General features: G+C 44.5%; 1 protein-coding gene across 34 annotated transcripts in view; it reads left to right on the top strand.

Annotated features, from left to right (window-relative positions):
* Nucleotides 1-24,107, top strand: part of LOC147710068 (butyrophilin subfamily 1 member A1-like) — a 538,135-nt gene that overhangs the window by 333,963 nt on the left and 180,065 nt on the right. For 9 of the 34 annotated variants that reach the window (XM_086920739.1, XM_086920734.1, XM_086920738.1 and 6 more), the window contains one exon: nt 22,536-23,802. The exons of 20 other annotated variants lie outside the window; for them this stretch is intronic. In XM_086920739.1, coding sequence (XP_086776865.1) covers nt 22,536-23,173 — 638 coding nt within the window. In that variant the 3' untranslated portion in view covers nt 23,174-23,802. Of the gene's footprint in view, nt 1-22,535; nt 23,804-24,107 lie in introns of those variants that run through there. 5 more of the 34 variants (XM_086920736.1, XM_086920732.1, XM_086920733.1 and 2 more) reach the window with 2 other exon arrangements.

The following is a 24,107-nucleotide window of genomic DNA, read 5'->3' as shown; positions in this document are numbered from 1 at the left end:
TAGATGGTGTTTCTATGTGTGCTGCAGTGTGCCAGGGACATGTTCCACGATCATTGTGGGTGTGCAGTGTGCTACGCATAATTGTGCCATTGTGCCATTTAAGGGTGGGCGTAAAATCCGTTTCGCGGGCGAATTTGCGGATTTTCCGAGATTTCGCGATCTGCGAATCTCGCGAAATCGCGGTAAAATCCGCGAATCAGCGGGGACGAATTTTCAGCCAAGCAAGGGTTACAGCAGCAGGTGCAAAAGTTGAACCTAATTTCTTTGTAACCTTTTACAAAAGGGTTACAAACAAATTAACTTCAACTTGGACACCTGCTGCTAATTGCTTCCTGGCGCCTCGTTATCTACTTGCAACTATTCTCTCACCCTGCTCTGACCCTTAAAGCAGGCAACGAGGCACCTTTCCAAGGAATTAAACCTCATCAGGAAGCACTTACAGATATAAAAAACAGGAAGAAGGGAGAGGATGGCAAATACACCCATTTTGAGTCGTCAGGAGGGGTTAAACTAAAAGAGACCTTTACAGCACAATTTTCATATGCATTTTGCTAAAAATAAAAAGCTGTATGTTCTGTAGGGGCAACTCAGGAATCTGGCCCTTCAGAGATCCGGCCTCTCTTTCTTTCTCTCGTTCTCTCTCTCTCTTTCCCTCTCTTTCTCTCTCTTTCTATCTATCTATCTATCTATCTATCTATCTATCTATCTATCTATCTATCTATCTATCTCCCTCTCCCATAAACGACTGCATGGGTAACTTTGCTATGCAAGCGGCTCGCGAAGACGCAAAAAGCCCCGCGAACACGCAAAAAACCCCGCAAACACGCAAAAAACCCCACGAACACGCAAAAAAACAAAAATCCGCAAATTCGCACAAATTCGCGAATTTTGCGGATCGCAAATTCGCAAATCCGCAAATTCACGGATCGCAAATTCGCAAAATTCGCCCATGCTTAGTGCCATTGTGCCCATCTCCCCCATCCCCCAGTCCCTGGTCGTTACTCACCCAGTTGTTGTTGGATCAGGTCATATCGAGCTCTACCCGGACCCCCAAACCGTCTCCACACTGATGACTGGGGCCACATTTCCTCCAGCTCATCCAGCTCCTCCTCCTCCTGTGGGCAGGACTCCCATCTCCAGTCCCCTTTGCTGCCTTCCAGTTGTCAGCAAGTTTCTGCTTGGTTTGTCTTTTCACATGATGCCAGCACCTCTTGACCTCCTCCATTGACCTCCTCAACACTCCAATGACATTCACGTTGTTCACGATGGACTGCCATATTTCTGTTTGTGTTGCAAATGACACAGTGGAGGTGATGAATAGTTGTTGGTAGGGTTTATCACCTACGTGGCGACGATCCGGTTTTCCTGCGGACTGAACACCGTCTTCCTCTTCTCCTTACTCTTCCCCGACCCCCGGGTTCCTGGCTGGCCCTTCGTGGAGCTTGTGGGATTCGAGATGCCCTCTGCACTCGGTCCGGGTGCATCCATGGTGCTACACAGTTTATTTTGGTATTTTTTTTTGGTGCTTTTATAGTGCATTTTCCCGCATGACACGTGTGAATTGCAGGCCTGGTGAAGATTAACACTGATTTTCTTATCGCAGTTGGGCTCATCGCAACTTTTTTCACGTTGGCGGTTTAGATTTTTATCTCCGTACCGTTGAGTTTATCGTGGAGATTTGACGCATTATTGTGAGACTATCACATGGTACTGCAGTGTTGAGAATAGAACATTAACACAGCGCTATTTTCCCGCGATGGACTGCAGTATGCAAAGTTGTGTTAAGAAAATGTTACGATAATTATCACACGATTATGATAATATGTCCCCTAGCTTGCTATTGACTACCAAAACCACTGGTATGTAGTGTGAAGCATCTTAGAAACCCAAGAATAGTCTTGCTATGTAGTGCTTTAGCAAAGTTAGCATAACACCTCTAAAAAGCAAGGGTGGTAGAGATTTCCATGCAGTTTTTTTCTGACCATGACATGGTTTACTGCATTTATTTTTATATTCTGTGTTTTATGTACTAGGTAAGTAGTTTAAAATAAATATTTTAAAAGATATGTCCTTTTTCTTAATGGTTTTGAGTGTGTTATTCATCAACGGAAGAGGGGTTGTAAAACCATTGTGTCCCTGAACTTATCTTGTCATACATTTTATAACCATAAAACACTTCCTACCTACTACTGCTCACTGGGTTATGCATGGGATACAGTCCAACGGGACATATAGTTCATACTGACACTGTAGTGCAGTTCCTATATTTCAATAGGCTCTGCGCATTGGAATAATATCTCCTAAAGTTTAGACGTAGGACTGTATGTATGTATGTATGTATAGGCATTTATATAGCGCACTACTTACCCGGAGGGTCCCAAGGCGCTTCGACCGCTGCGAAACCCTTCCTGGCTTCCCTGAGAGATGGTCCCTTAATGGGTATCTCCAGGGTGAGACCAGGCATCCCCGGCGGTCTGGTGGGGCCGTTAGTGAAGATGAGGCAAGCTAATGCCCAGAGTTGCCGAGTGTGAACGCTGATCAGAGTGGGCACCGAGGCGAGAGAATTATCGAGTCCGCTGACCCTGGTCCAGAAACCTGCCGCGCCGGGAATCGAACCCTGGTCCCGGGCCGCCCTCTGCTCTCGGGTCTGCCGCCTCTAACCAGTGAGCCACACTACTTCACTTCACAGGACTGAGGTCGACTAGGTCTCTATCGAACATATTAGACTTAATTGTGAGTGCCAGCTAGCTCAGAGGTCACTAGAAACCTTCTTGAATAAACAAGAAGGGATTTGTTTCTGACAATCGCATAAACATGACAACTTTGTTTCTCAAGAATAAGAAATATATCTCTAGAGTCATAGAAACAATAGATAGTTATTTCAGTCAGTCAATCGTGCATTCTTCGTTTCACCAGAGGTGCAGAGAAATGGAAAGACAGTTGTTTTCAATAAAAAGTATTTATTGAACAGTCTTCTTTCTCATACAGAAGAAATTAACTGCTACAATCGTAATACTGGTTGCAAAGTACAATGCGTACAATATGAAGAGTTTATGAAATAATACTGTAAAAGCATGATATGGTTTCTAAGCCATAAAATACATAGAATACATACATAAATAATAAATACTAAAAGTACTCAACTGGTGTTTCTAAAATACGCCTACCCCGGTGAACCTAACATAGGTCTAGTACGAGGAAAAAAGTAAGTGTGGTGTAGCTTAAGGTTTAGTATTCTTTTGCCAAGAATCTATCCAAGATTTCTCTTAGGGTCTAATCAGCTCTGTACCTTGATTTAGAATGAAGGAGGTCTGTTATCCCTCTCTCAGGACTCGATTTCCCAACAACCTGCAAGGGTAGCTTGGAAACTCTGGAGCTGGATTTCTCGGCAGGAGAAAAGACAGCGTCTCTCTCAGTGCGTCTGCTGGAGGGTCGGCTTCCTTCGGCACTTGCTGTAGCAGGATGCGTCGGGCAAGTAGATAGTCGAACTGCTCCAAACCACAGTGTGTTTGCTAGGGCAAGTGTGGCATATCTATACCTTGAAGATGCCGAGTTTGACGTAAGGTTGTACATAATAACGTCATCAAAGGGTCTCAGTTCTTTGAAAACTCCATAAGTTCTTGGATAAATTAATACTCAAGCAGGGGGAAGTCCCTGACTGCTGAAGGCGGGTGTTTCCAAGAAATCGTTGTAGATTTTCGGAACTAGTGGAAGTATCCATGCCGTATTAGGACTGCATGAGCCATGTCTTAATATAGTTATGATTTCTTTGCCTATATAAGGATATGGTCATTTATACCTATATATGGGCATTAATCGGGAAAATTACACTAGGGTCCGAAAATGCTATGCAACACCCACTGCACTTATTATGTTCTACATTACTAAATCTGTAAGCATCTAAAACATAACTAAAGCATGTGTTCACATTCCCACCCAAAAATACATAAAATGCATTTAAAAATGGTTGTACACATAAATGAGCATTTGTACTGCATGCATTTTCAAAAGCAATAGCTGTCATTCAAAGCATATTTAAGGACATTGGAAATGCTATCTGAATGAATCATGAAATTACATTTATGAAATGGTTCTAAGTTTACAGAAGAAAAAAGGTAGAGACCATTCCATAGCAGAATATATCAACTGTTATTGTTTTTAAGGCCAAGGCCAAATATCGTCTCTAGGAAGGGTTCAAAAGAATTTCTTGTTCTCTAAGAATAGTTCTACTTTAAACAGATTACTTTGTGCCAAAAAGTTTCAATTTTTCTGAAAAAAGTCAAATCAAACAAAAGATAGAAAAAATAGAGTTCCAAAGTTAGAAGTTTTGTTTTGAAAAGCGAAGATCGAATTCAGATTTTCCGGAACTCTGTGTGCTAATTTCAAAAGTTATTCTCAGTGTCAGGAGAAAACATCAAATCGTCTAAGCTGGCAAAGAAATCGTCTACCACAGTAGGTGAAAGTTGAACCACTTCATTAAGTAGATCAATTGTACACAGATGAGAATCATCGCCGTCAGTGTCAACCGCGTTAGCAACGTTCACAGTAGATGGTACCTGTTTGCCTGTTGGTCCACGAATCTCACTAGCAGTAACTTGCGTCTGTGAGACTTCAATGAATGCCGTCATTAGGATCGGTAGCTGTTGGGGACAACACAATGCATGAGCCGTTACCGGACCTAGCAAAGCGTCAACATACATTGGCTGTGCTGATGGAAGTGTCACACACAAGATGATGGACGGAATGTTGTACAATGGCAAGACATTCACCCCCAGTCACAGATCTGGTTTTAATCCATTGTTATTTTGCTCACCATGCCACCCCAGTTCAGACATGGCCATATGCAAATCAGTCTTGACCCTGTGCCTCATGGGAACAGTCCAGCCCGAACTGCCAAGCCATGTCTTTCCTGGACTGGAATCAAGCATCCTGGGACCGGTTTCTGGCTATCAGCCGTCTTCAGCCAGGATAGCTTGACTCCAGTGGCTTAGTGAGCACGGGACCCACGTCTGGGCATACTCTTCCCACATAGGGTGAACAGCAAAACACACAAGATGATGGACGGAATGTTGTATAATGGCAAGACATTCACCCCCAGTCACAGATCTGGGTTTAATCCATCGCTATTTTGCTCACCAAGCCATCCCAGTTCAGACATGGCCATATGCAAATCAGTCTTGACTCTGTGCCTTATGGGAACAGTCCAGCCCGAACTGCCAAGCCATGTCTTTCCTGGACCGGAATCAAGCATCCTAGGACCGGTTTCTGGCTATCAGCCGTCTTCAGCCAGGATAGCTTGAGTGACTCCAGTGGCTTAGTGAGCAAAGGACCCACGTCTGGGCATACCCTTCCCACATAAGGTGAACAGCAAAACACACAAGATGATGGACGGAATGTTGTATAATGGCAAGACATTCACCCCCAGTCACAGATCTGGGTTTAATCCATCGCTATTTTGCTCACCAAGCCACCAGAGTTCAGACATGGCCATATGCAAATCAGTCTTGACCCTGTGCCTCATGGGAACAGTCCAGCCCGAACTGCCAAGCCATGTCTTTCCTGGACTGGAATCAAGCATCCTGGGACCGGTTTCTGGCTATCAGCCGTGTTCAGCCAGGATAGCTTGACTCCAGTGGCTTAGTGAGCAAGGGACCCACGTCTGGGCATATCCTTCCCACATAGGGTGAACAGCAAAATACACAAGATGATGGACGGAATGTTGTACAATGGCAAGACATTCACCCCCAGTCACAGATCTAGGTTTAATCCATCGTTATTTTGCTCACCAAGCCACCCCAGTTCAGACATGGCCATATGCAAATCAGTCTTGACCCTGTGCCTTATGGGAACAGTCCAGCCCGAACTGCCAAGCCATGTCTTTCCTGGACCGGAATCAAGCATCCTAGGACCGGTTTCTGGCTATCAGCCGTCTTCAGGCAGGATAGCTTGACTCCAGTGGCTTAGTGAGCAAAGGACCCACGTCTGGGCACACCCTTCCCACATAAGGTGAACAGCAAAACACACAAGATGATGGACGGAATGTTGTACAATAGCAAGACATTCACCCCCAGTCACAGATTTGGGTTTAATCCATCGTTATTTTGCTCACCAAGCCACCCCAGTTCAGACATGGCCATATGCAAATCAGTCTTGACCCTGTGCTTCATGGGAACAGTCCAGCCCGAACTGCCAAGCCATGTCTTTTCTGGATCGGAATCAAGCATCCTGGGACCGGTTTCTGGTTATCAGTCGTCTTCAGCCAGGATAGCTTGACTCCAGTGGCTTAGTGAGCACAGGATCCACGTCTGGGCATACTCTTCCCACATAGGGTGAACAGCAAAACACACAAGATGATGGACGGAATGTTGTATAATGGCAAGACATTCACCCCCAGTCACAGATCTGGGTTTAATCCATCGCTATTTTGCTCACCAAGCCACCAGAGTTCAGACATGGCCATATGCAAATCAGTCTTGACCCTGTGCCTTATGGGAACAGTCCAGCCCGAACTGCCAAGCCATGTCTTTCCTGGACCGGAATCAAGCATCCTAGGACCGGTTTCTGGCTATCAGCCGTCTTCAGCCAGGATAGCTTGACTCCAGTGGCTTAGTGAGCAATGGAAGTGTCAAACAAACGTCTAACACACATTCCTCTCCACAAAGTAGGCATCGTAGAACAGGTAAGATGCAATCTTGCCAGATTGGTCTGAACGAAAGGAACCATGTGGTATTCAGATCTCTTAAACGAGCCAAGCCGAGAATCTGTGTTATTCGGTAACAATACTGGGATTCCCAGAAGAGCACTTTCCATGGTAATCTTGGTATCACTGGTGACTGGACTTGCCATATCGGAGCAGAAGAAATAAATACAGTATCCCTGCTACGAGTCCCAAAATGAGAGGCATACCGTCGAACACAGAGTGCACGAAATTTGGAAAAATGCCTAGGACTGCTTCAAAGGGTGTTAACAGTCCAGAAAAAATCGTCTTAAATACATATGACCCTTGACCCTGCTTCAGGGACGGTCGCTCCACACACTGCGCGACCCCCCGTGAGTGTGCCAGGCTCCACCGCTGCCGCCTCGAGTTCGCCGCTGCCCTGCAGCTGAGCTTCTGGCTTTCCCTTTGCCTGTTTTCCGCCCGTGTTTTTCTCACCGCTCCTGCTAAGTATTGTATTTTGTTGCTAAGTATTGTATTTTGTTGCTAAGTACTGCATTTTCTTTCTGTATTCTGTATTTTGCCTTGTCTCATCGTTCTGCCCGTTTTTTGTCCTGTGTACCTGCCCCCTCGCCGTGTTTTCCTGCTCTTTTTTCCCGCTCTTCTCTCCCCCCACTCCCCGCTCCAACCGCTGAGCCCCTGCGGCCCCGCCCCATTCTCTTCTGTACCCCCTCCCATTCGCCGCCCCGCTCCCGCCTCCCAGCTGTTCCTCCCTCTTACTTCGCCATTTATGGTGGAGTCCACGCATACGCGCAGCATTCACGTGCAGCGGACACGCCGATTCTGTGCCGAAGGCACGCCAAAGGCAAGCCCGTCTGCGCCCGTCCGTGCCTGGACCCCTGGCCCCCGTAGAGGCCAGCCCACATGACGGACCTACGACACCGCCACCCTCAACACACTCAAACCCAACCGAAACCCCGCCTGCTACCAAGCCACCCCGAAAAGCACCCATGGACCCTTCACCTGCCAAACCTGCAAGTTCACCTGCCTCCGGACCTGCACCACACCCGAAAGGCCAGGCACCAGCAACAACCACCTCAAGTGCATCCTGCTCAACACCCGCTCCGTCCACAGACACGCTGTCGAACTTTGGAATCTGCTTGACACAACTTCACCAGACGTCCCCTTCCTCACGGAAACCTGGATGAACGCCTCCTCAGCGCCTGATAACGCCATAGCCATCCCGGACGGATACAAAATCACCCGGAGGGACCACGTCAACCAGACCGGAGGAGGCATCGCTATCGTCCACAGGAACACCATCTGCATCACGACCAACTCTGATGACACCTTCACCGCCGCCGAGCACCTCCACTTCCAGATACACACTGACCCCAAGACCACCCTCAGAGGCACTCTCGTCTACAGACCCCCGGGACCACGCACACAATTCAGCGAAGGCATCGCAGACTTCATCAGCCCGCACGCCCTCCCCTCCGCTGACTACATCCTCCTGGGAGACCTCAACTTCCACCTGGAGAACAACAAGGACTGCAACACCACCACCCTGCTGGACAACCTCGCCAACCTCGAACTCAAGCAACTGGTGAACACCCCCACCCACTACGCCGGCCACACGCTTGACCCCGTCTTCTCCTCCAGCAAGCACATCTCCTTCAGCCACACCATGGGACTTCATTGGACGGATCACAGCTGCGTCCACTTCAGCTTCAGAAGAACCACGACCCACCACCACCCGCAACAGGTTCCCCGCAGAAGCTGGAGCAAGATCACCGCCGACCAGCTCACCACCTCCGTAAGCCAGCACCACCCCCGCCAGCGCAACGGACTCCAACGAGGCTGCCCGCATCTTCACACAGTGGCTCACCAACTGCGTCGATGACCTCGCACCACTGAAGAACCCTCCCAGCAGACCCGGCAGCAAGAAAGCCTCTTGGTTCATCGACGAACTGAAAACATCCAAGAAAACCTGCTGCACCCGCGAGAAAGCCTGGTGCCACGACCAGACCACAGAAAACATGACTGCCCTCAAAAACGCCACCCGCAAACACCACCAGCTGATCCGCACTACCAAAAGTACAACATTCAAAGAACAACTGGACAACAACACTCACAACAGCAAGGAACTCTTCAGCATCGTCAAAGAGTTCTCCAACCCCAGCGCCGGAAACAACGTCATCACACCCTCGCAAGACCTCTGAGACTCACTTGCCACCTTCTTCCACCACAAGATCGCCAACATACCCAACAGCTTCGGTGCACAGACCATGCACCCAACCACCGAACCAACGCCCCCCACCACCACCCTCTGCAACTGGACCCCGGTCACTACCGAAGACATCACCCGCACGATGAACACCATCCACTCCGGATCACCAACCGACCCCTGCCGCCACCACGTCTTCAACAAGGCCGACTCCATCATCGCACCCCAACTCCGGGACATCATCAACATCTCCTTCAACACCGCCAGCTTCCCGGAAACCTGGAAGCATGCCGAGCTCAGTGCCCTCCTAAAAAAACCAACAGCGGACCCCACCGGCCTCAAGAACTTCCGCCCCATCTCGCTCCTCCCTTTTCCTGCCAAAGTAATCGAGAATACCGTCAACAAACAGCTCGCCGCCTTCCTCGAGACGAACGGATCCCTCGACCCCTCGACCCCTCGAGGTCTGGTTTCCGAGCCAACTACAGCACCAAAACCGCCCTCATCGCACCCACCGACGACATCAGATCACTGCTCGACAACGGAGAAACAGCGGCCCTCATCCTCCTGGACCTCTCTGCGGCGTTCAACACTGTCTGCCACCGCACCCTAGTACAGCGCCTCAGCAACATCGTAATCCAAGAGAAGGCACTGGAGTGGATCATCTCGTTCCTCGCCGGAAGAACCCGGAGAGTCCGCCTCCCCCGTTCCGATCTGAGGCCACCGAAGTCATCTGCGGCGTACCACAAGGATCTTCACTCAGCCCCACCATCTTCAACGTCTACATGAGCCCTCTCGCAGCTATCGCACGCCAACGCAACCTCAACATCATCTCCTACGCCGACGACACCCAACTGATCCTCTCCCTCACCAACGACCCCGCCACCGCTAGAGCCAGCCTACACGAAGGGATGAAAGACATCGCCGAGTGGATGAAGAACAGCCTCCTGAAACTGAACTCAGACAAGACGGAAATCCTCATCCTAGGATCATCGCCCTCCGCCTGGGACGACTCCTGGTGGCCCCCCGCCCTGGGCACCACTCCCAAGCCAACGGACCACGCACGTAACCTGGGCTTCATACTGGACTCCTCCCTCTCGATGACCAGACAAGTCAACACTGTCTCGTCATCGTGCTTCAACACCCTGCGCATGATCCGTAAGATCTTCCGATGGATCCCCACCGAAACCAGGAAGATGGTCACCCAGGCACTCGTCACCAGCCGACTGGACTACGGGAACACCCTCTACCTGGGAACTACTGCCAAACTACATAAAAGACTCCAGCGCATACAGAACGCCTCCGCACGACTCATCCTGGACATCCTCCGCCACAACCACATCGCGGGACACCTAAGAGACCTGCACTGGCTCCCCGTCAGCAAGAGGATCACGTTCAGACTCCTCACCCACGCACACAAGGCTCTCCACGACCTGGGCCCCAAGTACCTAAACAACCGCCTCACTTTCTACACGCCCACCCGCCAGCTACGATCGACCAGCCTCGCCCTCGCCGCAGTACCACGCATTCGCAGAGCCACCGCCGGGGGAATATCCTTCTCCTACCTGGCGCCGAAGACATGGAACTCCCTCCCCATCCACCTACGGCTGACCCAGGACCATCTCTTCTTCAGGAGGAAACTCAAGACCTGGCTTTTCGAGCAGTAGCGGACCCTCCCCCGCAGCGCCTTGAGACCCCACCGGGTGAGTAGCGCGCTTTACAAATTGGATTGATTGATTGATGTGCCATACCACTGGTACCAGACATGTTTAAGATACGACCTAACATTTCTGCAAAATGTATTGGGCAGTTTGTTGATAATAAGGCATGTATCTCCGCAGAGGACTTCTGCAACTTGCAGATCATACGTCTCTTTGGACGAGGTCAGTGGCACAGTTTTTTGTAAAAGAATGTCTTTTATTCTGCTTAAAGTAACAATTCGAATAGAAGAGATGTTCAGTGAAGGCCAGAGCGACGACTCCCCGTCGGTCTTCGTTTTTGGAAACAATACTTGCATACAACAAGTGACCCTGACTGACACACTAACTAGATAGGCCATACCTGGCATCATTCCACAACAGCTGTGATCATTCAACATTATGTATCTCCCATTGGATAGCTGCCTAAAAACTGAGAACCTGCATGTGGAAAGAAAGGTTATTTGAAGAATCCCCACAGTCTCCATGTAAATTAATACCCTGGCACAAAAGTGTACCGCTTAGTGAATGTTTGCAATTGTTCCCACTAAGAAATATTTCCTTTCCCCCACTCCAACATGTGTGAGTGTATGGTAAATCCCAGGTCGACTAAATGTATTCTTTACCCAACCTTTCATACATGCCTGCTGGTATGTGTTTCAAGCAATACTGAAACTGGAAAATCATCACTGGTATTGTGATGGTGCCATGTATTATCCATTCTATGGCTGGTTTCTCAGAAACGGTTAATGCTAATCTTTCCAGTTTTTCTATGCTCAGCACCGTATAGTCTGCCCCCTCTGTCCCAAATAGATTTGTTTATCTGTAAGGTTAAATGCAGAAAACAATGACATGGTGTTGATTAGACGCCATGGCACGTAACCTGAACGGATATTTTGTAACGTTCAGCCTAGCAGCATTATAGAACGTATTTGGGACTGACCATGTTGTTACATTAGAAAGTCCTGTTCCATTATGTCTATGGCAGAGGATACTATGCTGTCCAAAGAATATATTCTGGATGACAGAGTTGTTAACCCACTGTCCACTACAGAGAGTGCTTTCTCCAAATTAATACAATCAATTTCTCGTATTCTTTCTGCAGTTTCTGTTTGCAAGATTTTCCAAGCTTCATTATAAGCAGCATATATACCAGCGTATATGAAATGTTTATGACGTGGTTTACGAGCTCCCAATAGGAATTCTCTTAAATCAACGCCATCTTTAAGTGAAGATAAGTGTTGTTTAATTTCTGGAAGTGTGGATTTCTGTAGCCATTCTAGGCATAGTTTTCCTACATTGTATGTTGTTACTATCCATGGATGTTGTCTCTGGATATACCTTGGGTCTGACTTGGTTATTGTAAATCCTTGTGTTTTGCTCAGGAATCTATCTTGACAGTTATCGTGTCTGTGGGCCAGATTAACCATTGTTTCCAATCAGGATTAGTTATTTTAAACATTTATAGGATTTGCAGATTTATGCAAATAATGATGACCATAATGATTAAAACAATACATTTGTTCATAATTTGATGAACCTTCTAAGTATTCATGTTTTGTGAATTTTGCTGACATTTCTAAGTCTGCCATCATGTTATTAACAGTCTCAAAGTCCCAATCAACAGAAAAAGTGCTGGGTGAAACAAAGTCACTTAAAGAAACCTTAAATTGATGTGGAATCTTCAACAGCTCTACATGGCCATAGATGATAGATAATCAGTTCTGTCCCATGCTATACCACCTGGTATAGAAACGGCTGTGATGTTCACTGATGACAAGTCTCTTTTTTCACGATGAGATGATTTGTGTGGCTTCATGAGCAAGTTGATATTCTTACTTGCTGTGTCCATTGTACTGTATTTTCCATCAATCAACTGTCCCAAACTTAAAACGAGGATGAGCCATAGTAGGAGAAAAAGTACACCTAACACAATCCAAAATTCAACCCATGAAAAAACCAGGTATGTTTTGTCAAGTTGAAGAAAGAGTTCTGTTATTTTTTCTTTGTAAGTTTGACTTGCTGGCCTTGTTTCCGGCTCACTGGGATCCTCAGAAAATGTATCAAAGTTGATGAAATAGCCAGAGGCAGTTCTGTCAATTTTTGGGATTGCATCCGGATTTTTTTTAATTTCTGGGGCTGCTCCATCCTTTGTCAAGGGATGTATGTTGTTACTAAGCATGCATTTACAGCTCATGCCTTTACGACTCAACTTTTACAACGCAAGTCGTTAGAACGACTTGCGTTGGGGGGCGCTGGATAGTGAATAGTTTAATTTACTATTCTAACTCCAGTCCCCGTGGATAGTAGGGAAGGAGTTGGATAGTAAATTAAACTATTCCCTATCCTGGAGCGCCCCCCAGGGCAAGCCGTTGTAACGACTTGCATTGTAAAAGTTGCGTCGTAAAGGCACAACGTTGTAAAAGTTGCGTAGTAAACGCTGTTCCCCTTTGTCAAGTTGGTATAGTCAGACGCTATATCATTGTAGACAGGTGTTTCATGACGAAATGATATTTGGGTTGCAAGAGGCACAAGTTCCATGGCCTTGTTGCATAGTCCTTCTTTTCTCACTGCAGGTTTATCAAAGGTGATAAGTCTTTCAGTTTGAACCTCTTGGATTGTAGCCAGATTTGGTCGTCTGCTACATCTTTGGAGTCCACTGGGCCTATTACTTATTATCGGCCACATGATGTGGTTTGACCAGGTTGATGGACACAACTCTGTTCTCCTTTCTTCCAGCAAGGGGTGGCAGTAAAACTGATCTTGTTCCTTGGATTGCTAAGACAGGTACTGGTTTTCGATAACAAGGCCCAAATTCCTTCTTCACCGGGATCTTTTCCCTGACTAGATCCCCAATCTTTGGAATCCAGGCAGGACTTGCTGGGACAGGTGGTATTTCTTCAGTGGTCGCTGGCTTTAGTGTTGTGTTGCTTAGCCTTCTTCCTGTTTCATTTAAGTCCTGTAAAATAGCCAAACGGTCTTTGATATCAAAGGATTTTTGTTCCACCACTGAAGTATGACGATCAAGATCCTGGATGAGCATTCTAGTACCAAACAGTATTTCATTTGGAGTGGTTCCACCCAGAGAATTTCTTGGCAGATTATTAAGACTACGTTGGACACTTATTAGATGTTTGACCCAACCCTCACCCGAGCCCAATACCCTAGCTGTTATAGATTGCTTTATGTCACGGTTTTTTCTTTCCACTACCGCATTTCCCTCAGGATGGAATGGACTTGAGTACCGCAATGCAACTCCCAAACTTGCCATGACCTCCTTGTAAGCTCGAGAGCTAAACGCAGGACCCTGGTCAGAATGTAGCATGCCGATTGCGTATGTGCTGATAAAGACTCGCAAATCTTTTATAGCAGTTCAGGCGTCATCCGAGCGCTGAGGCCACATCCAAATGAATCTTGTCCTAATAGTTGTGGGACCGCATCTGTCCATAAGGACGTCCGCATGTAAAAAGTCTAATGCTGTCTAGCAATGGTGTCTGTACTGGGCTGGCTACACTGCTGTGATTTCTGTTGCAGTCAGGGCAATTAATTGCCAATGTGTGAATGTGGGAATTCATCCCTGGCCACCAGTACTTCTCCGTTAATTCTGTTATAGATTCAGAGATCCCTCGATGTATCAGACCCTCTCCCATATGTGCTTCTTGTATCAAAGCACCTCTCTATCTCCTGTTTGGAATTACTCTTTCCCCACACTCCAGGGATCCGAGCAAAAGGAACGGAGTTTGGGTCAATTATGTATCTGTATTTGAGTGGATAATTTTGAGATAACGCTGCACAGCTGTCTTTGCTGGTGGCATTGACAGGTAGCATTGTTTTGCCATCTATTTTCGATTTTGAACGAGTGATTGCAGCTACTGAAGCCGTTTGCACAGCTGCCTTTGCAGCTTCATCAGCCAATTAATTTCCTGCAACGTGAACGCCATCACGCTGATGACTCAGTGTATGGATCACGTGGGTCTTTTGTAGTTCTTTCTGTAATAGAACTACTTGTTCCCAAAGCAAATTATGCTTAATTGTGCCACCTTTTGTGTTTTTTAAACCATTTTAAATCCAGCTCTGCAAGTGTTCGTTGCCAGATTGAACGCAGAAATACGAATCGCACACTATGAGTGCGGGGAATTTGCGATCGGCATTTTCAAGCGCCATCTTGAAAGCCTCTAGTTCAGCTCGCTGAGCTGTGCAGTCTCCTAGAGATTGAGTTTTTGTGACCATTGGTCTGAATTTACCATCATGCCAGCGACCTTTACCAATCGCGCATGGAGCCCTATAAGCTTGTTTGCCCCCAATGGCGGGCTGTGCTGATCCGTCTGTAAACATTATACAGCCGTAATGTTCTAGAGGCCGAATCTCAATGGGCAGAGGACATTCTTGTTCGTATTGTAGAAATTCTAGTGTTTTCAAGTGAGGGGCAAAAACGTATTCAACGTCTGTTGCAGCAAGAGAATTAACCCATTGTATCCATCTCGGATGTAAAGCTTTAGCATTTGGAATGCTTGCTTTTGTCACTGCCTCTAAGGCAGGTACAGGTGTAATGACCAGTATGCGTTTTCCCTGTGCGAGGGCTCTCTGTTTTGCTACTGCAGTTTGAACTTCTGTCAGAATTTTTTCTGTTGAAGTGAATTTCATTTCAGCTTGTGTGTACAAGTGTGATTTATAAGCTATTGGTACCCTTTCACCTTCGTTAAAGGTTAGGTATGTGAATCCGCATCTCCCTGGGATGATTCGGATTACAAGATTGTGTACGTTGTCGCATGTTTGTAACTGTGTTTTTGCTAACATGTCTGTTTGCACTGAACGCAGAATTTGTGTGTTCTTGAGTCCAATTAGTTTGTTTAAAATCAGGTTTTATTAGTTCGTAGAGAGGTTTAACCCTTTCTGCGTAATTTAGAATGTAAGTTCTTCCAAAATTCAGGGACCCTAGAATTGACTGTAAGTTTTTCAGCGTTTCTGGAGGTTGGAGAAGAGCACATTTCTCTAGAAAGTATGCTGCCAGGCTTTTCCCTTCACTTGAAGGTTCGTATCCTAAGAATAGGACGTTGAGGTGGGCAATTCGTGATTTCTTAAAATTGAATTTATACCCTTCAGAAGCAAACCCAAGTATTATGGTGTTCACTCTTTTCAAGTGCACGTCCAAATCATCGTCTGTAAGATAGATGTCATCGACATACGGCAATGCCTCTTCATCATACGTTTGTAGTAACTCTGTTACTCTGGCTGAAAATAACCCTGGACTATTCTTGAATCCCTGAGGGAGATGTCAAAATTGTCGCAGTGTCCCCATTATTGAGAAATTGGTCAAATACCTGCTTTCTGGTGCTATGTTTTGACAGAAGAAACCGTTTGAAATATCTAACGTAGTTTTATATTTCTTGCGAACGATGTTATTCATTAGTCCTGCACAGTGTGCATTTTGTACTGCAAAAGTTTTGCAACAGGAGTTTAAGTGTCTGCAGTCCAAAACTAGAAGATATGTATTTTCTGGTTTGGAGACAGGAAGCAAAGGATTATTCATAGACGAGGTGCATGTTTCAATCACCCCTTGGTAATCAAGTTGATCTAAGATCTCCCTGACCTGTTTTGAGCTTCTTGCTTAACTAGATACTGCCTCTGTGCAGTAGGTTGATTTTTTAACTGGATTTTATGGTGAGGAGAATCCTCATCCCTTCTTACATGATTTTTATATAATGCTGGAGCCTGGGGTACTGCCCATTTTCTGGCATAGGTGTATTTTTTATGAATTGGAACAGGATTTGAGAAGGCTGGCATAATGATCTCTTCACCATGTGGGCACTCCCTGACAAATTCAGGTGGCCAGTCTTTTTCAGCTAGAAGAATGTCATAACCCTTAGATAGCTTCTCCCAAAAGAGTGCTTTTATTTTCCTAGTTATGTCCCCCTCCATTTGGAGGGTTACTTCAATTAACGTATGGGGTACATTATCCCTAGTGTCGGCAGTTTCAACTTGAATGCATTGATTCAAGTTCACTGTCTCCAGATGATCCTTCAAGATCTTGCGAGCTATGGTAACCTCTGCTGCGCTGACCAGCATTGTCTGGGCCCACTCCCCGTTCTTGAGTTGTGTCCTCAAGATCCTCGCCATGTCAGATTTCTAGACTTGCTACCTTATTTTTGGTGAATTGGGTTTTCTTATTTTTCTTAACGTGCTGATCGTCTTTGGACTTCACGCGTTCTTCCTTTTGTTCTGAATGTCCTCTTCTTTCTGATTTCTGCAAGAAAGTCTGAAAGGTAGGAGAGGAACGTGTATCAGTATCTTGATATCTATCAGGTTTTCTCAAATTCTCGCTATTTCTGAGGTTATACCTCTTTTCAGAGGGCTCCTTTTGAGGAGACCTACCTATGGATTCAGAACGCTTCTCTTTAGGAAGGGTCTGTTTAGTGTTCTCCCACTTCTTTTTAGGAGTAGTGAGATTATTTCTAATAAAAGTTTTTTCAGGATTTTCTGTTAGTTGGGGTTTAACTGGTTTCCCAGTCAAGCTATCTCTACCTAGTTCTTCATAGGATTTTTTCAATAATTCTTGCAAGTTCATATGGTTGCTCAGTTACATCTATTTCTTTTAGCTTTTGGCGGATTGCCACAGATGCTGCTTCACCTTTAATGTTAGCTAATAGTACAGCTGAGACCTGTTTGAAATCTTTTAGTAATTTCATACCAAGATTCAAAGCAGGTTCTGGTCCGTATTAATTTTGAATCTGTCTTAGGACGTATGGTATCACCGCGATAGACGGAACACCATGTTTTTTTGTGTAGATTGAAGCTAAGACTGTACCCCAAGTGTTGCAGTCCTCCACATGTGGTGCAATCTCCATTGGTAAACAGATTGTTAAATTCCTGTGTTTCTCATGAGGTGTACTATCGGGAAATACTGCCTCTATTTGAGTAAATTTTTGAGCTAACCAGAACGGAATTTGTTCCCGTTTTGCGGGCAATTTACCAATGACTAATTGTATAGTCTGTGGTGTAATTTTGTTTGTGTTCTCCTGGTGAGGGATGTTCTGTGGAATTCTTACAGCACGTTGGACTGTTAAAGTCTGCATGACATATTGAACCAACTCTCTATGTATTTTAATTAACTGTTTCAGCTGAGCTAACAGTTCTGGACCTGTCATTCTTTCAATGTCAGGATGTGGTGTATAGCTGGCTAGTACCGTCCATGTTGCTCCTGGTCTACCTAGTGGACCGAGCCTGGTAATGTGATTTTGATGTTGTAGGGGCGCCTTTAAACCAGAGCTGATGCTCTTGGTATATTAATGGAATTTTAATATCCTCGAAAGGAATGTATTCCGCTGGAGGTTCCTCCACTTTATAGTAGTGGAACTCATGTGTTACTGGATTTGTTGCAGGAAACAGAATCCATGAATTGAATACCTCTGTCTGCGATATCCATGTGCCTCTATTACAAATATTACTTTACCACCTCTCGATGAAACTCCATTATTTATAAGTTTGTAAGTTATAATTGTTCTTACATTTGCCGGGATGTCTATAGCATCTGGGTCATTTTCATTAAAACCTGTACTGTCTAGGTTTTGTGCAAGTCCTGCTGCTTAAGCTCTAGCCAATTCTTCGTCACTATCAGTCATTTTGTTTTATGAAGGTTTGCAGAGCAAGTTTCAAGGAAACAAAAGATAAGGTGCACAATATTTTGGAACACTGTATCCTTCAACGTTCAACAAACCAAAAACTAATACATAGGATTTTCGTCCTACCCAGTTATGGCGGATATTATCCTTTCTCCTACTCCAGACGTCTATTGGAGTTTTTACGGGAAAAAGGAGTCTGTGTGAAAAGCACGACTGAGATACTCTAGTATCTAGCATTAAAGTTGTGCCTTACCAAATGTTGGGCACCATGTAGTGTAGTTCCTATATTCCCAATAGGCTCTGCGCATTGGAATAATATCTCCTATAGTTTAGACGTAGGACTGAGGTCGACTGGGTCTCTATCGAAAATATTAAACTTAATTGTGAGTGCCAGGTAGCTCAGAGGTCACTAGAAACCTTCTCGAATAAACAAGAAGGGATTCGTTTCTGACTACCACATAAACATGACAACTTTGTTTCCCAAGAATAAGAAATGTATCTCTAGAGTCGTGGAAACAATAGATAGTTATTTCACTCAGTCAATCGTGCATTCTTCGTTTCACCAGAGGTGCAGAGAAATGGAAAGATGGTCGTTTTCAATAAAAAGTATTTATTGAACAGTCTTCTTTCTCATACAGAAGAAATTAACTTCTACAATCGTAATACTGGTTGCAAAGTACAATGCATACAGTATGAAGAGTATTATGAAATAATACTGTAAAAGCATTATATGGTTTCTAAGCCATAAAATACGTAGAATACATACATAAATAATAAATACTAAAAGTACTCAACTGGTGTTTCTAAAATAAGCCTACTCCGGTGTACCTAACCTAGGTTTAGCACGAGGGAAGAAGTAAGTGTGGTGTAGCTTAAGGTTTAGTATTCTTTTGCCAAGAATCTATCCAAGATTTCTCTTAGGGTCTAATCAGCTCGATACCTTGGTTTAGAATGAAGGAGATTTGGTATCTCTCTCTCTCGATTTACCAACAACCAGGCATGGGTAGCTTGGAAACACTGGATCTGGATTCTGCAGGAGAAAAGACAGCGTCTCTCTCAGTACGTCTGCTGGAGGGTTGACTTCCTTCGGCACTTGCTGTAGCAGGATGCGTCGGGCAAGTAGATAGTCGAACTGCTCCAAACCATCATGTGTTTGCTAGGGCAAATGTGGGCATATTTATACCTTGAAGGTGCCAAATTCGACGTAAGGATGGACATAATAAAGTCATCATAGGTCTCAGTTCTTTGAAAACTCCATGAGTTCTTGAATAAATCAATACTCAAGCAGAGGGAAGTTCCTGGCTGCTGAAGGTGGGTTTTTCCAAGAAATCGTTGTAGATTTTCGGAACTAGTGCAAGTAGCCATGCAGTATTAGGACTGCATGAGCTATATCTTAATATGGTTATGATTTCTATGCCTATATAAGGATATGGTAATTTATAAGGGTGTGAATCTGGAAAATTTCACTAGGGTCCTAAAATGCTATACAAGGCTTAGGTTGATAAATTCGACCTCAGTAATTCTGGGGTAGAAGAGACGCCTTGGAGAATGCTAAATCGCCAGGGAACGTATCGATATTGTGGCGATCTAGTGCCCCTCCATATCTAGGATGGTATAATCAGAATCCAACATCTGACTTCTTCCCTTGTGTATTGGATAGTGTTTGTAGGTCCGATTCACAAAGTTCCTTTGCATTTGTGGCAGGGGCCCGCAGTCGTGGCAGGTTCCCGTACTTGTGGCGGAGGACCCGCACTCCTGGTGGGACCACCACAATAAGTAACGGCAGTGCAAAGTTTCTGCCACGAGTGTGGGATCCAGCCATGTCCGTGGGCCCCTGCCACAAGTGTGGGGGTTAGTGTGAATCGGGCCCTGATGCAAACGATATACATTTTTATCCCAGCTGTGATTGTAGCATTTTTATACAGTTCAAGCTAGCACAATAGCATCTCAGGCCCAGTTTTACAAACATTGTGAGTGGTGTTTGTGTCATAAAATTGAATTCGACCAGAGCAAAGTTGTTTTTTTTGTTATTTACTTTCCAGCACAAAACTTGTTTTGCACTGAAAAGTTGCCTAAAAGTAACAAAAATCAGAGCTAAGCGCCGCTTTGCGTTACTTACCTTCAAGGGGGAGTACATGGGTGGTACATAGGCATTCCCATGCAACCATCCATGCTTTTAGATGCAAAACCCTATTTACTAACATCAGAAGACACAGTTTCACACAACAAAGTACACCACTTTAAAGCAGGTGTTAAAAAGAATACATGCCCTCATTTCTCCTAAAACTTCCCACTTTTCAAGTGTGCTGTACTGTGCAGCACACATTCAACGTGGGGCACTTTTTTAGAGTTAGTCTAACCATAGTATAGGGTAACCTACCAGTTCAAAAGAAACCTACGCTATTCTCACTCACGCACCCTTGCACTATGGCACACAAGTGAATGTTTGGCGGTCAACACCCTGAATGTGCACGACTGGTAAAAAGAGGAGAAGAAAGAGCCATATCTCTGTGGATATGACGCTGTCCTTCTCTCTCCCTCTCATGCAAAGCAGCGTTTGTGGGTGCTGGCCTGATTGTGCACATGTTTTGTAAATCTGGGCCTTAGTGAGGGACTTCTGCACGGGTATGCGGCTGAGCAGCATCCAGATACCTTTCTTTATCAATAAGCTTATGAAATCTTCTTACAGGACTTCCCAACTGACACATCTGACAAATATTGGCACATCTGAGGAATATATGTGTGAGCTAAAAGTATACCTTATTGCTGCTGAAGGAAGCAGATTTAAGTATCATTTATGCTAGGGGATACTTAAGAAGCAAATAGAAGAATGAGACAGAGACAGATCTACGATGAAGAGATGTTTTCTTGGCTATGGTGTCAAATGTTAATATGGGACTTATATTAATGTTAAATCCCTTAGAGACTGTGTCTGTGTCACTTCTGACGACTCTTACAGAATCTCCATCAGGCAGTGTTGATCACACAGATAAGGATAGTATTCCCCTTCCTGTCTAAGCCTAGAACTTTCCTAGACATTAATCCCTCTGCTTTTCTGGTTGGATTAGGCCCGAATACTGGAATTCTTTTAGATATAAAGAGAAAAGCCATGTGTTACATTCTTTATTCATTTAGATTATGTTTTCTATGTCTATTCATGTTCTCTGGTTGCTGGTGCCTGGAATGTATGTTGCGTGCCTGCATCTTACATGTTGGGTTCCAGATTCCATGAAAAAACTGTTTTTACTGAAGATCTACATCGTAACAGACGTGCTGTGCTTCTTCTGCATATCTTAAAATAAATATATGGATTTATCATATATTCTGAGCATTCATCATTTTAATATTGGCGACGAGGGACCTCCATTATATTTCTGCCACGTATTCGGAAGCACAGAAGCAGAAATTTCAAGAATCCACAGAAGAATACTTCTAAAACTACATTTTTAGCTGTGAGGAGAAGCGGGTTACTCCACACTTTACGCTCATTTTGATCTGGTGATTTTGAGTTAAAGTTATCGGCATTTGTACAATTTTGTGCATTTTCGGCGTTTTGGTGAGTGGAAAGCTCGAGGCACAGTATACACGTCATTCCGTGGGGCTCACTGCGTGATACATCATCTTGTATTGCTGCCTCATCACGCACGATGTGTAGCTGCGCAACAGCGTCATCACGCACAACGTCTGGCCGCCATGTTTGTTTCCATGGTAAATAGTCAAGCGAAGTTACCGGAGAGGGAAACACGAAGCACATTTACTTTTGCACTAAAAAAAGGTACAATGTTACACGCTTATACATTTCTTGCGTGTTTTATTAGACAAACATTTTGCGCTTGCAGTTAAACTCTATCCATAACAACGAATATAATTTACATCTGTCGTTTTCATCAAAGATCGTTTTTTTTTTTTAGACTAACTGTGGTCAGTTCTATTTTATAGTTAGCTTGGAACTATTCACAGGATTTACATAACATCATAACTACGGGTGGATATTATTTATTTTGGTATTCTGGTACATCGAAGACGGGAAGAAGAATACATTGTGTCTTCATTACATGACTGCCATCTAGAGGATATTGTAGAAAATTACTTTGGAGCATATACCTTATTTCTACATTGAAAGTTCATTTACTTGGATTCATCTTTATTTTGAAACAACATTTTGTACTATTTGGAGATAATATTTTATGTTTTTAGGTTGTTAATTCAATTTTTGTTTTTGGCGAACTATTACATAAGCAGGCTATATTATTAGTTTCGGTATTTGAGTTATATTTAAGGTTTTGTATATCACTTAAATATGCAATTTGATCCTCCCTCAAAATTTTTACATTCCAAAGGTGATCCACCAATTCAATGGACAAGATGGAAAGAAGAATTTTTTACTTATCTCAAAGCAATGGATGGAGAACCGATGTCTGCAGAGAGGAAAAAGAACATATTTTTACATTGCCTTGGTTCAGAAGGGCAGTTAGTTTTTAGAACATTACCGCCTGTTAGGTCTGGTGGTGATACTAATGTATATGATGAAGCTGTTTCAAGAATTGAAGGTAGATTTAAACCCATTACTAGTGTATCTCTCAACAGATTCAAATTTTATACAAGAGTTCAGGATGATAATGAGTGTTTTGATGATTTTCTTACTGCTCTACGGGCACTATCATTGCATTGTACCTTTGGTCTTATGACGGATGAAATGGTCAGAGATCAGATCATTGTGCACGTAAAGAGTAAGAAAGTTCAAGAACAGTTATGGATTTTGGATGACCCAAGCTTAGAAACAGCTATCAGTACTGCAAAAGCTCTTGAGCAGTCGGATAAGTGGATTAAATCACTAGATAAAGTATCTACTTCTAGTTCTTCTACCTCTAGCAGTGAAGTCAGTACTGTTAAATCTCATGAAACAAAAAGTTACTATCCCAATAGGAATGATGGTAAGAATAAGCAATTTTTTTTGTTTCAGATGTGGCAATCCTGACTATATTGCTTCTTTCCCGCAATGTCCAGCTATTAATAAACAATGCAACAAATGTGGACGCACAGGGCACTTTTAAAAAATGTGCAAGACTCCTGCCAAATCTTTCCAGGATACTACAAAATCATAATTTCCTACTTTTAAACGTTCTAGTGGTAATGTGTCACATGTTACTGATGAAGGGAGGAATGACCCAGACATTAGGGAATCTGGTATTGTTGTATCCGTACAAGATTCATTTGATATTTCACAAGCTGATTAAGCATGGGCGAATTTTGCGAATCTGGAGTTCGCAAATTTGCGTATTTGCGAACTCGCAATCCGCAAAATCCGCGAATTCTCGCGAATTTGCGGATTTTTTTTGTGTGTTCGCAAGGGTTTCTGCCACTTCGCGAGGGTTTTGTACCAGTTCGCAATTGCGAACTTACTTGTCGACTCGCAACGGCCGCGACTACATTGTTTCTATGTCTGGTTCATCATCACAGGTTCACAGCACCCTCGGTTTCACCACTGGTACACCCATGCCACCCTCTGGTACATCACTGCCACCCTCTGGTTGGTTTATCACTGTAGATTATGGGGGTGAAAAAAAGCAAGCACGCCTGCCCTGCTTCAACTGACATGAATTAATTTGGGGTTGATTAATGTGTCACTGAATTTAAAGTTCCTGTCTGGCACCTGCTTCCTTATCTGTAATTTGCTTTCTGTTGCAGTGAATTTTTTTTTGCCCAGGACCTTTGTGGCCTACTTGTAGCTATTCTATGAGCCTGCTGTGAGGGTCAGAGCAGGGTCATAGAATAGTTGCATGTAGGCAACTGAACTCTGGAGGGGCCCCTCAGGAAGCACTACAGGGAATGGTTACTAATGATGAGTTTGAACTTTTGCACCTGCTGAGTGCTTTCAGTTTTGCAAAACTCTTTTTTCTGCAGAACAGCAA

This window comes from Lissotriton vulgaris, chromosome 5 (assembly GCF_964263255.1).
Source record: "Lissotriton vulgaris chromosome 5, aLisVul1.2, whole genome shotgun sequence".
Classification (NCBI taxonomy): Eukaryota; Metazoa; Chordata; class Amphibia; order Caudata; family Salamandridae; genus Lissotriton; species Lissotriton vulgaris.
This window is presented reverse-complemented; position numbering and strand designations above follow the sequence as displayed.